The sequence below is a fragment of the Syzygium oleosum genome, unplaced genomic scaffold, assembly GCF_021117445.2.
Source record: "Syzygium oleosum isolate NSW1041296 unplaced genomic scaffold, Sole_v2.1 Sole_v2.53, whole genome shotgun sequence".
NCBI classification, from domain to species: domain Eukaryota; kingdom Viridiplantae; phylum Streptophyta; class Magnoliopsida; order Myrtales; family Myrtaceae; genus Syzygium; species Syzygium oleosum.
This window is the reverse complement of record NW_026607537.1, coordinates 206,278-221,306: the sequence shown is the minus strand read 5'-3', so window position 1 is coordinate 221,306 and position 15,029 is coordinate 206,278. Positions and strand designations below refer to the sequence as shown.

Here is a 15,029-nt window from a genome sequence, read left to right as displayed (position 1 = left end):
ATCGGGTTTTCTTTCATGATGGGCCTGTAAACCGGGTCTTTCCTTGTTTTTTAAAAAGGAGTTGTGATTTTAGAGAGAGCACAAGGCGGCCATGGAGATTTACCAAGGCGGAGACAGGAAGGCGAGCGTGCACGACTTTTGGCAGTTCAATGTTACTTTTTCATATTTTGCTCCACACTACCGTTGTTGGGTCGGCCCCAAAAGCCCACGAGAAGTGAGGTCTGAGGAAGTGATAGAGAGAGAAGAGATGGAGGTGGCGGCGGCGGCGGCGTTGGAGGTGGAGGTGGGGCTAGGGGAGGCGGCGAAGACATTCCGGCTGGAGAAGGCGGTGTGCAGCCACGGGCTGTTCATGACGTGCCCCAACCGCTGGGACCCGCTCTCCCTCTCCCTCTCTCGCCTCCTCCGCCTCCCCCACGGTGACGTCCCCGTCGTGGTCCGCATCTCCCACCCTCCTCGCTCCGCCTCCCTCCGCCTCCTCGTCCGCGGCGTCTCCGCCCTCTCTCCCTCCCAGCACCGCTCCCTCCTGGTCCGTCGCTCGCCCCCCCTACCCCTCTCCTGCGCCTTCCCTTTCGATGGGCTGATCGTGCGTTTCTTTGTTTTGTCTGTTGGACAGGGGCAGGTGAGGCGGATGCTGCGGCTGTCGGACGAGGACGAGAGGAAGGCGAGGGAGTTCGAGAAGATGTGCGGAGCCATGGGGGAAGCCCCCGATTGCGTGAGGGAGTTCGGGGGGAGAGTCTTCAGGTCTCCCACTCTGTTCGAGGACATGGTCAAGTGCATCCTCCTCTGCAACTGCCAGTCTGTCTTCTTCCTCCTCCTACTCGCCTTACGCACCTTACCCTTTATTAGCTCTTTGAGTTTCTCTTTACTGAAAAATCTGCACTGTGCCCGCCTTTCTTGGAGTGGCCATCTTCACTCCAACTCTGTCGCTGTCTCTTCGAAATCCATACTTTGATCCCCGCAACTATTTGCAAACATAATGACCCAGGACTGCTCAAAATGATTAGAATGTCGGGCTATCAGTTTCGAATAGAGAAGAAAGCAAAGAAAAGAAATGGATGCTTAGTTCAAACTCTTCATTAAGAGGGGTCCAACCTGTAATTCCTAATGGGAAATGATAGATGAAAAGGTCCTTGTTATGTCTATACAGCTTGATGCCTTGCTCATGCTTTGACTGATCGGGCTGCACGAATTCCGCTCATTTGCTTTTCAATTAAACTCATACGGTGACTGATCGGCTTCTTGATTAGGTGGTCGAGGACTTTGAGCATGGCTCAAGCACTTTGCGAGCTGCAGCTTGAGCTGCAGCGTAACTCATCTTGCACGGAAGATACAGATGGTATTCGCAATAATGCCAAAGCCGTGGCTTCACATTTGGCTCCGACAACACCTGCTGCAAAGGAGGCTAAGAGAAAAGGGGGCAGACGCAAGACTCAAACCAATTTAATGGCCAAGTTTGTAGACGTTACGACTGAAGCACAAGTAGATACAAGCACAAGGATGGATGCCGTCAAATTGGCTATTGGCATCCATGAGAACGACCAATTGACCTCAGGCTTATCTTCTTCAGATGGCTGTAGCTCACATTGTGACCGCCAATCTCGTCTGGCTTCTGATGAAATTTGTGAGACTTCTGAGGAAGCTCGAAAGCGAGGTGCATGTCAAGAGCCTATTGTGCAAATTGCTCATGTAGAAGAATGCTGGTGGGATGTGGTTGGAGACTTTCCTAGCCCGAGAGAACTAGCAAGCCTAGATGAAGGTTTTCTGGCGAAACATTGTAATCTTGGTTATAGAGCTGGTCGGATTGTAAAGCTTTCTCGAGGTATTGTTGAAGGCAGGATAAACCTGAGTCAACTGGAAGAGATTTGTGATACACGGTGCTTGTCCAGTTATGCTGATCTAACAGAGAGGCTGAGGCAAATCGATGGTTTCGGTCCTTTCACATGTGCCAATGTGCTAATGTGCATGGGATTCTACCATGCCGTTCCAACTGATTCTGAAACAATCAGGCATTTGAAGCAGGTATGCTCTGTGGCTTCGCTTTTAGTATTTTTGCTTGTGATCTGAATGGAGATTTGAAACTGTAGGTCCACGGAAAAAATTCTACCATTCAAACTGCTCAAAGTGATGTAGAGGATATCTACGGACGATATGCTCCATTTCAGTTCCTCGCATACTGGTACGCCATGAGAGGCTAAAGAATTCTATTACATGCCCTTTCCTTCTCTGTTAATTCCTGCCTTCCACATTGAAAAAACGTGATTCTATCTGTTTCCTTGATGAGCAGGGCAGAGTTATGGAACTTTTACGGGGAAAGATTTGGGAATCTAAGCGCGATGCCTTTGTCAAGCTATAAGTTGATTACTGCCACCAATATGAAAGAGAAAGGAAGTCGCGGAAAAAAGAGGACAAAGCTATCCTCATGAAGCATGGGCCCCTTATTTTTGTTCCATTTATGGGACGGAGCGAGCTGTTCTTCATCTGTAGGACCGTGCTGGTAGTTCTTCTCATCCTTCTTAGCTTACAATACGTATTTATAACCTCCATGTCTAGCATTTTTCTCAAACTGAGGTCTATATAATTCCTCACTTCATTCCCTCTACTTTTGCTAGCAAATTCATGTTCTCAACATATCAGGAAAAATGTCGGGCAGGATAGCCTGGTGATCAAATTCTTCGAATGTCGAGACTTATGTAGATTGGACTGTCTTGTCCTAGATGTTGAAAGGAACCGACAGATTGACACATTCTTAGCTTCATTGAATTGGCCATGTCTCTTTGCTTATCCTTTGGCTTCTTTACTGGCATTGAAATTATCTCTCCTCCTTTCTTTTTTCTTGTCAAGATACTTTTGAGCATGCAGTTTAAGGCTCTCTGTATCTGTTTGTTGTTGACACCTATTTTTAATTTGCCCAAAATTAATTGCACAAAATTTAGGAATTAATTTTCTTTTAATTCCTAAAACAAAAAATATTTCTATTTAAATGCATTGCATATAGACATTAGGCATATGTGAATTAATAGGGCCTATTAGAGCATATTTTCTTAAATTTTAAACAAAAATGATTGATTAAAAGATCATTTTTGCAAAGCGTGAGCTAAATAGCACTTTGTCTGGAGTTCTAGGCATAAAGAAGATGCTCACGGTGATGTTTAGCTTACGAAAGAAGATAAGTCACCCATAAAACGATGCATAAAATCTATCATTATAAATGCATTAGGATATGATGGTTTGACAAGTTGGAGGGTGATGAAGTTCCACAAATGATGTAACGGGTTGCTGCTGATGGACCAGCGGACTCTGTTTGGAATTAACACATAATATTATTTTATTAAAAAATTTAAAATTAAAAATTTTAAAAAAATTTTAAGAAAAAAATTATTATTATTATTATTTTTTGTTCTTTCTTCTGTATTATTATTATTATTATTATTTTATTTTTATTTTTTTCGAAAAAAAAAAATTTTAAAAATTAAAAAATTAAATTTTTTAAAAAAAAAATTTTTTTTTTTTAAATTGTATTATATTCTAAATGTTTTATTTGTTATAGTATTATTATGCATAATTTACCATGTTTAAATTAGATAAACCTAGGATTACGCGGTAGTATTTTGCATGATAGTTTTTATTACCGTTAGTATTGTTATGCATGTTTTTAATACAATTGCTTGAAATGTCATGTGTTTTGAATGTCATCCGACTTGCCATGCTAACCTTAGGCCGCATGAATGCGTTGTGTTCCCGATCGCTAATCGTTTCGACATGCACTCGCTTGATCACCTCACATGTTAGGAGAAAGGTCCTAAAATCAATCAAAATTGCTCGACAAATGTTTTCGAAATGAACAGGGTAAATTGGTACCGAAAGCGCATTAGTTATCTAACTAGTGTAACCAAGCCCCCGAATTCAGCTAATCTCTGTTCAGGAATAGGGTGATTCTCCCATCACCCTATTTGGCTTTCTAATCGACCCACCCCAAATCGATTAGCGGCGACTCGATATAAACCACTTGCATGTTAAAAACTTAAACCCTAAGTCGCGATACAGATGGGCTGAGAGAGCCTCGAGTTAAGTCCCGAACCTGACTTAAGACGCACTGCGCGAGCCCCCTTCTCTTTGCATGTCGTTTAAAAAAGGGCTCGGGAGTTCGGTCGCGACATTTGTAATAGCCTGTTTATGCAGATCTACGTGCAACCATAGGATAGGATACACGGTTCATCTTAGTAGGTGCAAGTAATACATTTGTGAATCTAAATTATCTGTCAAAGACGGGATATCTGCAGTCATTTGGGCTACCAGTGAAAGCACAAATTGCTTGTTCGCGCCACTAGATCCTTCCTTTCGGGGTCTCCGATCATAATTCTCATTTGGAATGAAAAAAGAAGAAGAAGAAGTCAGATATTTCAGGTGCTAAGAGAGCGTATCATTATAATGCAAATATGTGGAAAGCTGATGTGATTAAAAGATCATTTTTGCAAAGCGTGAGCTAAATAGCACTTTGTCTGGAGTTCTAGGCATAAAGAAGATGCTCACGGTGATGTTTAGCTTACGAAAGAAGATAAGTCACCCATAAAACGATGCATAAAATCTATCATTATAAATGCATTAGGATATGATGGTTTGACAAGTTGGAGGGTGATGAAGTTCCACAAATGATGTAACGGGTTGCTGCTGATGGACCAGCGGACTCTGTTTGGAATTAACACATTACCTAATTCGATATAAATAGTAGGATGGTCCGAACCAAAACTTGGCCCAATAATTCTCAATCGAATTCCTAATCTTAATGGCAAAATTACAAAAAAAAAATGTCATAAACTTACTGCAAGGTTCTTACACCTTTCAATTTGGTTCAATTTAATTCTAAATATTTTGACGATTCGCCAATGTAGTTCTTGTCAAAATTGGCTGGAAATTGCTAATGTGAAAGCCATCTTACGTGGCAAGCGATATTGACGTGGATAATTTTTATAATTTTTATAATTTTTTTTTGAAATTTTTGAATATTTTTCCTTGTTCTTTTTTTATTTTACTCCGCCAGCCATAGGTTAGGGCTTGGACGCCCACACCAGCCCTCGCTCGATCTAGGCAAGAGTCGTTGACGGCCACTCTCGCTAGATCTAGGCAAGAGTCGTCGACGGCCATAACTAGCCCGTAATCAAGAAAAAAATAGAAAGAAAATAAAAAAAATTCAAAAAAAATTTATTGGTATTTATGTCGGTGATTTTTTGATCAAAATTGGTTAGAAGTGCTATATTGATAAATTGTTAAAAGGTTTAAAATTAAATTAGCTAAATTAAAAAGTTGATGGCTTGTTTTATAAGGAAATATCCATTGATCTTAATTATGTTTTGAGTGAGCTAGCAAGAAGGAAAGATGCTGGAAGAAACCATGTGGTGGGACACTGAACCGTGGATGTAAAACCCACAATAATGACGTGGGCCCGCCGCCCATACGGAAAACAGTCCCTCCTTAAATCGATCAGGAACATCCACCACACCACAAAACACCACACACGTGGAACGGACAAAAAAAAAAAAAAAGAACAGCCAAAACATGATGGGGGAGCGAGTGTCGGTCGAGATCGGAGTCGTCGGAGGAGGAGGGTTAAACAAAAACCTGCGCAAAAAGGCCTCAAAAGAGAGAAATCTTGGAGTGTCGGCAAAGGCGTTTGTGTTTGGTTAAATGATGGCGACGTTGTACCCCGCGATGAAGAAGATGAAGAAGAAGCAGCAGATGTGTGGTGGTGGTGGTGGGGACGCTTTTACAGCTCACGGGTGTTGTCTTGTTTCTTTTGTCTCAAAACTCGAATCGATTAAAAAAAAATGGCCAAGCCACGTGGGTTATACATCCGTTAGGAGTCAGTCCATAAGCGGGTGTCATCGTAACATGTAATTGTACCTCGCACCGAAAGATGCCGGGTGTACTTTCTTGTTGCTATTGGATAAGAAAAATGACATGAACGGATTTTTGAACTTTGATTCGATGTATAATATCGTTCTTGGACTTTGAATTCGTTCGTTGTGGTCCATGAGCTATATCGGTAAATGATTAAATGCAGCCCCTTTTCATGTGCTCAAAATGACAAATTTGGCATTTTACATGTTGGGTGTGGTTGGTTTTAGGGTGGGTTGGTTCCCGATTTATAGAACCGGTGATTCCCTGCAAGTGGGAATCCCAACATTAAAACAAAAAATTAACTTACCGATTAGAGTTTGTTTCAAAATAAATAAAAATTAAGAAATATTGGCCGGACTAGTTGGTCCAATTTCGAGTGGTCTGATCGGTCGATTCCATATCTGAAATCGGAAACCGAACCAGTCTCTTTGAAAATCATCCGGAATCGGCCGGTTGAATTTACGGAGTGGACCAGGATCGATACATACCTCTGTTACGTACCGAGTTGAATTTTTTTAAATTAAATAACGAGTTAATATGTCCTATCCTTTTATCAATCTACTTCAGAGAAGGAAAGTGAGGGCCTGTTTGGTTCAACTTTGAAAATGCTACTTGGGGGAATGCAAATATCTTTGGGTGAAAGCCCATTGGGGAAATGCAAATGGTGTTTGGTAAAAATATTTTGTAAAGTTACTTTGGCCAAAATATAGTGTTTGGTGAATTTTTTTTGCAAATGGACTTTGAGAATTATCTTATTTATTAAAAAAAAAAACACTAACCTACTCATTGTTACGGGCCGAGTTGGCCTACGAAGGTCGGGTGACCCGTTTTTTCGCCGGCTATTAAATAAAAAAAAAAAAAAAAGAGTCGAGTTAATATGTCCTATCCTTTTATCAATCTACTTCAGAGAAGGAAACCAAACATCTCCTGAGAATTGGGTAAATTAGTAAAGCAATGGAAAAGGGGGCAGGGCCTCCCGCAACGCCAGTTCACAGTTCACGGAAGGAAGGCGGGCGGGGTAAAAGGCGGAGAGCATTGCGGACGGAGCGTCGCTGTCGGTAGGTTGGACTGGGCACTGTCATCCACCCGACGCTCCTTCGTACGCCTCCTCCCCCCAAACATCAGTCCAACCACACACACCATTATACAATTCCATCGCCTTTGACTCCTCCATCCCTCTCTCTCTCTGTCTCTCTCTCTTTCTACTCAGCGAAGCAAAGCATCTCCCCTACCCACCACCCCTCCAAATCGTCATCCTCCTCCATCGTCTTCTTCCTCCTCCTCCTCCATCAAGAGACATAAAGAAAGAGCCACACCCTCCATCATTGGCGAGGGAAGAGAGAAAACACTCCTCCCACCAAACTACCCACCTCCTCTCCATTTTTCTATGCTTTTCTCCCAGACCGATCTTTGACGCAGATCTGTCGGTGGTGGTGGTGGGTCTTCTCCCTTTCCTCCCTCTTCTTTCATTCCCTCCGCTGCTGCTGCTTCTTTATTGCTACTATTCTTATTGGTGGTGTCCTCTGCTGCTTCACTCCCTCCCTCCCTCCCTTCCACCACCACCAAGAAGTGCTTTTTGAGAGTGAGAGAGAGTAAAAGGGGGACAAGGGAGCCCAGTTCGTTGCCCGTCGGTGAATGAGCATGTACGGACGGGATCCATGGGGGGGACCCCTGGAGATCAACGCCGCCGACTCCGCCACGGAGGACGAGCGCAGCCGCAACCTCAACGACTACGACCGCGCCGCCCTCTCCAACAACAACTCCCGCCCCCTCGACGAGACCCAGCAGAGCTGGCTCCTCGGCCAGGGCGAGCAGAAGAAGAAGAAGAAGTACGTCGACCTCGGCTGCATCATCGTCAGCCGCAAGATCTTCGTCTGGACCGTCGGCACCGTCCTCGTCGCCGGCCTCCTCGCCGGCCTCATCGCCCTCATCGTCAAGACCGTCCCCCGCCACCACCGCGCCCACGCTCCCCCCGACAACTACACCCTCGCCCTCCGCAAGGCCCTCATGTTCTTCAACGCCCAGCGCTGTAAGCCACCTCCCCCCCTCCTCTCTCTCTCTTCCAGATCTGGTCATTCGACTTCTCTCGCTCCGATTTCGAGTGTTCTTTGGATAGTGTGGACTGTCGACTCGCCGCCATTCTAAGCGAATTTCGGCCTTTTTTGCCACTGCAGCTGGGAAGCTCCCTAGGCATAACAACGTGTCGTGGAGGGGCAACTCCTGCCTTCAAGATGGCAAGTCCGATTCGTCCACGGTGATGAAGAATCTGGTGGGAGGGTTCTACGACGCCGGGGACGCCATCAAGTTCAACTTCCCCGCCTCCTTCGCCATGACCATGCTCAGCTGGAGCGTCATCGAGTACAGCGCCAAGTACGACGCCGCGGGGGAGCTCACCCACGTCAAGGAGATCATCAAGTGGGGGAACGATTACTTCCTCAAGACCTTCAATTCCTCCGCCGATCTCATCGACCGCGTCGCCGCCCAGGTACGGAGTGTCTTGCTTCTCGCAATTCTTGTGTCTCGGCAAATGGATAGAAGAGTCATGTGTTGTGTGTGGCGATCTCCTTTTGTTGCCCGGGATCATTTCTGATTCCCTTTGCTAAAAGGAAGAAAAAAATGTTGCCTTTAATTTGCTTATACATGCACTTGAGTAGAGTTGGGTGTGTGATGAACCAGATAGGGGAAGCATGGATCTGAATTGTGTGAGAACGTGATGATGTCAGATCAAGATACTTAGGACGTGCAGCTTTTATTTAATATTTCTAGCCCGTGAGTGCTGCGGGAGAGTCTTGGACTCCCCCAGTTATGCATTTTCCAAGAGATCCTGTCCGATTTCTTCAGATTTAGATGCTTCTCATCGAGATCCCTGTCTTTTTATTTGAACTGGAATCTCATTCCTGCGAAATTCTATTTTAATTGATTGCCCCGTTTGATTGATTTGCATCTATCTTTCCCATTTTCATCAGGTCGGTGTTGGGGATACTTCCGGAGGAAGCACTACTGCGAACGATCATTACTGCTGGATGCGTCCCGAAGACATTGATTATGCGCGGCCTGTATCCGAATGTCACAGCTGCTCAGATCTTGCTGCCGAGATGGCCGCTGCTTTAGCTTCTGCGTCGATTGTTTTCAAAGACAACAAGGCCTACTCTCAGAAACTAGTTCACGGTGCCAAAACGCTCTTCCATTTTGCGAGGCAACAGCGAGGGAGATACAGTGCCGGTGGATCAGAGGCTGCAATTTTCTATAACTCCACTAGTTACTGGGATGAGTTTATCTGGGGTGGTGCTTGGTTGTACTATGCAACCGGTAATTCCTCTTATTTGCAACTTGCCACCACTCCTGGTCTCGCCAAGCATGCTGGCGCTTTCTGGGGAGGACCAGATTATGGTGTACTTAGCTGGGACAACAAGCTTGCTGGTGCTCAGGTAAATTTATTATCTCCTAGAGGTCTTTCCCTCCCCCCGCTTGTTATTGAGATATAAACTTGGCGTGCTCCTTATCATTCAGTTATCAATATGTTGGAATCTGAAATACAATGTCCATGTTTGAAATCCCAAGAGGTGTATAATCTGCGACTCTTTCGGATCTGGAAGTATCTATAGCAAGTTTGGCTGTTGAGACTTTCAATTATCCTTAAATGTCAACAATTCATGTTCATGAGGAGTTAAATAAGGCAACTGCTCCATTACAATGCAATTGTAATTGAATTCATTTCTTGAAGGAGGGGATAAAAAAAAACGAGAGAACTCAATGCACTCGAAGTGAAAACTGTTGAGCCATCTCTCTGTGAAACTCTTTTTGGTTTTTTTTACTTGCCTGGATGTTGTGGTAGGTTCAGAAGCTGATTCCTCTGTCTTCCCTGTACCCAACTCTAAGTCTAATGCATGAGAAGTGACTAGATTTGTTTGGTCCATATACATGCAGCAGCAGATGCTCCATTGATTTGTCTTTTGTTGAGAGAGAAGGGTTTAGGATGTATTAAACTCGTCATTTTGACACATATTCTGAACAATGCAATGATCTAATATGCCTGTTGCAAACTTGTAGGTACTCCTAAGCCGTCTGAGGTTGTTCCTCAGCCCTGGGTATCCATACGAGGAAATGCTGAGGACATTTCACAATCAGACCAGCATAATCATGTGCTCATACCTGCCTATCTTCACAAGCTTCAATAGAACCAAAGGTAATGTCTCTTCAGAGATGGCATAGGGTGGAGTGGACAATGAATACATGTAGTGAACTAGTTGGCAGCTTAGTCTCATTTCCCCTTTTTGCCTTTCTTACAGGCGGCTTGATCCAGTTGAACCATGGAAGACCCCAGCCTCTTCAATATGTTGTCAATGCAGCCTTCCTAGCCACTGTATTCAGTGACTACCTTGATGCTGCAGATACTCCTGGATGGTACTGTGGGCCCAATTTCTATTCTACTGATGTCTTGCGTGATTTTGCCAGGACGCAGGTATGTCATTTGCGCCTCTCCTGTTTTCTAGGAACATTTTGGTATCGCCTATTTTTTTTTTTAATTGCTTCTTGATGCTAAGATGCTGAAAAACAATAGATGATGACTCCATCTTTGATTCTCTTTTGGGATCTCTAGATCGATTACATCCTCGGGAAAAACCCTCGGAAAATGAGTTACATTGTCGGCTTTGGTGAGCATTACCCGAGACATGTGCATCACAGAGCTGCGTCTATCCCAAAGAATAAGGTCAGGTACAACTGCAAAGGAGGATGGAAATGGAGGGACACGTCAAAGCCGAACCCAAACACGATAGTGGGTGCAATGGTTGCAGGCCCCGATCGGCATGACGGCTTCCACGATGTCCGTACTAACTACAACTACACAGAACCCACTCTCGCAGGGAATGCAGGATTGGTTGCAGCGCTTGTGGCCTTATCAGGTGACGGGAGCGCTAAGATTGACAAGAACACGATATTTTCCGCAGTTCCTCCCATGTTTCCCACTCCACCACCACCTCCAGCTCCATGGAAACCATGAGTTTGGCTGGTGTGGGTTTTTATGCAGCTGAGTTGGAGTAGATATTTCAAAGTTACCACCTGGGAAGAGGAAGAAGGTAATGCAGGATGAGGCGGGGAGTGTGCATGACAAACCAAAGAAGGGAAGGGAAGGGAAGTGAGACTTCTTGACATTTGCATTGGCATAAAAAAATACTCTGAAGAACAGTTGAACCCGGGACTCTCTTTTTGTTCTTTCAATCTTTGTGAAATGCGCGGGGTATATAGTGTATGAAGACATCAATCATGTATTCTTTGAAACTTGACGGCTTGCACCACATATGATAAAACAGTCAAATAGGATTGTGTGCTTCTTTCTTTCTTTGTTTCAACGATTCCATTTTATAAGGTGAATTCAGCTATGCGGTGGTGAAGGATCACAGTTTTCTTTGTTTGGATTAGGCCTGTCGAACAGTAGGGATGGGTCGAAAGTGGTTTGATCCAAATTGACCCGCGGTTTGAATATGATTATGGATATGGTGTAAATCCAAATAAATCCATATAAACTTAGGCTTTAATATTTAGAACTCATTTTACCCTGTCTTTAAAATTTTAAGTGATTATATGTAACTTGGCCTACTAAAATTAAGGCTTTTCTTTTAGTCTGGCTACTAAAATTAGCGGTTTTTGACCCATATTGCCATCTCTAATTCGGATTTATTAAAATAATTTTCCTTTATTGAAAAAGTAGATATTACATAAGATAAAAATGAGATATTACAAAAGACATTTCGAAGCTCTTTCTCTAGTTTGAAAATCCATGGGGTTAATACCGCGAAAAACTCTAAATTAGTACACCTATGATAAATTTACCCTAAATTAATTTTTTTGACCATAAAAAATCCCAAACTGGTATATTTGTGATAAATTTACCCTCCGTTAAATTGGACTAATATTACGAAAAATCGTAAATTGGTAAACCTGTGACAAACATAGAGGTAAGACTCTAACTGGTATATCCGTAAACTAACACGTCATATAACTCAGCAATTTAATGGTAAAATTTGACGGAAACTAACGGAGGGTAAATTTGTCACAGGCGTATAAGTTTGGGGTTTTTTGTAGTCAAAAAAATTACTTTTTGATAAATTTGTCACAAATGTACCAGTTTGAGGTTTTTCATGGTATTAACCTAAATCCATGCACCTTGCGACGTGAGGTTTTGAAAGAGGCCTTTCACCCCATTTACATTCAATTAGTTCTTCAACTCCGAGTGTAGTCCATTGGTGCGTTTGGTTCAACATTTTCAAGGGACTTTGGGAAAAGAGTTAATACCACGAAAAATCTCAAATTGGTACATATATGACAATTTTACCCCGAACTAATTTTTTGACCACAAAAAACCCTAAACTAGTACACCTATGATAAATTTACTCTGAACTTTTTTTTTACCACAAAAAACCCCACACTGGTTGGTGCACTTGTGACAATTTTACCCCAAACTAATTTTTTGACCACAAAAAATACTAAACTGGTACATCTGTGACAATTTTATCCCAAACTAATTTTTTAACTACTAAAAACCCAAAACTTGTATATTTGTGACAAATTTATCTTCCGTTAGTGTCCGTTAAATTAGATTAATATCACGAAAAATCATAAAATTGGTAAGCTTGTGACAAACAGAGGGGTAAAACCCCAAACTAGTACACCCGTCAACTATCACGTGTCATCAAACTTAGTAATTTCACAGCAAAATTTAACGGAAATTAGTGGAGGGTAAATTTGTCACAGGTATACCAGTTGGGGGTTTTTTGTACTTAAAAAATTAATTCGAGGTAAAATTATCACAGGTGTACCAGTTCGGGGTTTTTGGTAGTCAAAAAATTAGTTTTTGGTAAATTTATCGCAAGTGTACTAGTTTGGGATTTTTCATGGTATTAACATTTGGGAAAATGCAAAGCAGTTTAGCCTAAAGGGCTTTGGTGAAATGCAAAGACTATTTGGCAAACACTACTTTGAGAAACAACTTTAAGAGAAAAACTGCTTGGTGAAAACACATTTGGAAAGTCTATTTGGGTGATTAATTTAAAGTTTTTAAATTTTTAATTGGTTTAAAATTGAAAAAAAAAATCTGCAACTTTTTAAATTTAAATATTGAAAATAATGTTAAAAGATATCATGTAAACAATTTTATTAAAAAAATAAAATTTCTTCTTTTTGCTAAAAAAATTCAAATGGAAAATTCACATCAAAGTGGTCTCTTTCTCGATTAAAAAAAGAATATTTTCATTACAATAATCGTGGTAACATATGCCTCGACGAAAGAAATTCATTATCCTTAAAAATTACAAACATCCTTAAATATTTCCAAAACTTATAGCTATGATCACATAAATGTGCCATATCAGAAGAAGAGTCATCATTTGAAGCACTACTCTTCTCATTTACATCATCGGTACATAAATTGGGATCCAAATCTACTTATGCAAAATGTGCATCATTTACGGCATTTCTTCGTATATAATTGCGCAAAGTCATTGCTGCTATTACAGTTTTCACTTGCTTTTTATATGGATAAATTGACATGCACTTAGAATCTTCCACTTCTTCTTCAATACGCCTAAGGCACGCTCAATTTCTGATCGCAGTGAGGAGTGGGCACGGTTGAACACTTCTTTATAGCCTGTAGGTGCTAGACCTCGTTGAAACTCAAGCAAATGATACCTAACTTTTTCATATGAATTTTAGTTCAATATGCAATACTGTTCCTAAACTTTTAGCTCATTCAATATAATCCCCATAAGTTTGGTATATACTCAATTTACTTCATGAACTATATGAAAATATTTAATGTTGTCTTTCCATTAATTCAAGTTAATGAAATTTATCCAGTACAATTAAATGATGAACAAAAAAGTTATACGTGGCTTATTCTTGTAAGATATTCAACTCAAATTAGAATATAATAATCCTTTTGTTTGATTTGTTCGATTTGAAAAAAATGATTATTCATGTTATTCGATGACTTTGATTATTATATCTTGACTTGAGCTTAATATCTTAAGTGAATAATTCATGTGTAACGTTTTTTTTTCCATCATTAAACTTATCAGATTTGAAGTCAAATCAATAAATTCCTTCGACTTGAATTAATGGAAGGATAGCGTTTGATATTTCATATAATCAATGGAGTACATTAAACATTTACCAATTGTTTAGGAACCGCACTGAATAAACTAAAAATTTGAAGATAATATTACATATTGGGCTAAAGTTCAGATACCACATTGAATAAATTAAAAGTTCAAGGACCATTTATATAATTATCTCTATATGATAATAAAATTCAAAAAATGAGCATTATGTAAAATAAGGGTGATTTTGAAAAGCAAGTAGTGAGACAAATACTTTTCGCTTAAATATATAGATATAAATTTGGGTCAAAGTTCAGGCACTATTTATGTAATTATCTCTATGTGATAATAAAACCCTTATCTATATTTTAAGCGAAAAGTATTTATGTCACTATTTGCTTTTCAAAATCACCCTTATCTTACACAATGCTCATTTTTTGAGTAACCACACACATGTTTTTTAACAAGTGTGAAAATTCATCATGTGAGATTCCATTTGTTTCGCGGAGAACGAATAATTTGGAAAATATTATCCTAAAAACCATCTGTATCGCTTAAAAAAATGAACATACAGAAAATAATTTCACCATCCATGAAAATTTTAAATATAAATTATAGTCGATAATGAAAACAATTTTCATCGACTAATTATTTAAAACTATACAATCCGTTCATTCTAGGAAAATATTTTCGCAATCGTTCATTTTCCAATGAAACAAGCAGCGCCTAAGTTTTTAAATACATAACTATATATACAAGGGGTTTCATCATATTCTTAATTACATCACTCAATCAATTCAGGAAAAACAATTCAGTAAATATCTAAATTGACAACAATCATCTCAAAACTAGGAAAAAAAAAAAAGGAAGGGAAGCGAGATTGTTGGGCCGTATACAAATGGGCCTTTGGTCGATGGATGGGCCCGACCACACGAAAACTCGGTAAAGTTTTCGATTCCGAAATTTCCCTCCCTCCTTCCCTCCCTCCTACCCTCGGTCGCCGCCCCTCGCCGCAGCGTTTTTGCCCCCGGCGAACTG

At 41.1% G+C, this 15,029-nt stretch overlaps 2 protein-coding genes across 4 annotated transcripts; both read left to right on the top strand.

Moving 5' to 3' along the window:
- The first annotated feature begins 76 nt into the window (after nucleotides 1-76).
- Nucleotides 77-2,781, top strand: LOC115691169 (uncharacterized). Of its 3 annotated transcripts, none has more exons than XR_008815581.1 (6): nucleotides 77-526; nucleotides 614-795; nucleotides 1,248-2,019; nucleotides 2,085-2,176; nucleotides 2,285-2,494; nucleotides 2,651-2,781. XR_008815581.1 is itself a non-coding variant. In XM_030617741.2 (5 exons), exons 1-5 carry the CDS (start codon nucleotides 92-94, stop codon nucleotides 2,421-2,423), a joined length of 1,620 nt encoding a protein of 539 aa, XP_030473601.2. In that variant the 5' UTR covers nucleotides 77-91; the 3' UTR covers nucleotides 2,424-2,781. The 3 variants fall into 3 exon arrangements, 1 of the variants encoding a protein (XP_030473601.2); XR_008815582.1 differs by having other exon boundaries at nucleotides 2,610-2,781; XM_030617741.2 differs by having other exon boundaries at nucleotides 2,285-2,781.
- A 4,661-nt stretch (nucleotides 2,782-7,442) lies between these two features.
- LOC115691178 (endoglucanase 25) lies at nucleotides 7,443-11,276 on the top strand. The gene is made up of 6 exons (XM_030617749.2): nucleotides 7,443-7,924; nucleotides 8,070-8,380; nucleotides 8,862-9,323; nucleotides 9,946-10,081; nucleotides 10,185-10,357; nucleotides 10,496-11,276. Exons 1-6 carry the CDS (start codon nucleotides 7,531-7,533, stop codon nucleotides 10,895-10,897), a joined length of 1,878 nt encoding a protein of 625 aa, XP_030473609.1. The 5' UTR covers nucleotides 7,443-7,530; the 3' UTR covers nucleotides 10,898-11,276.
- The last annotated feature ends 3,753 nt before the right edge of the window (nucleotides 11,277-15,029 follow it).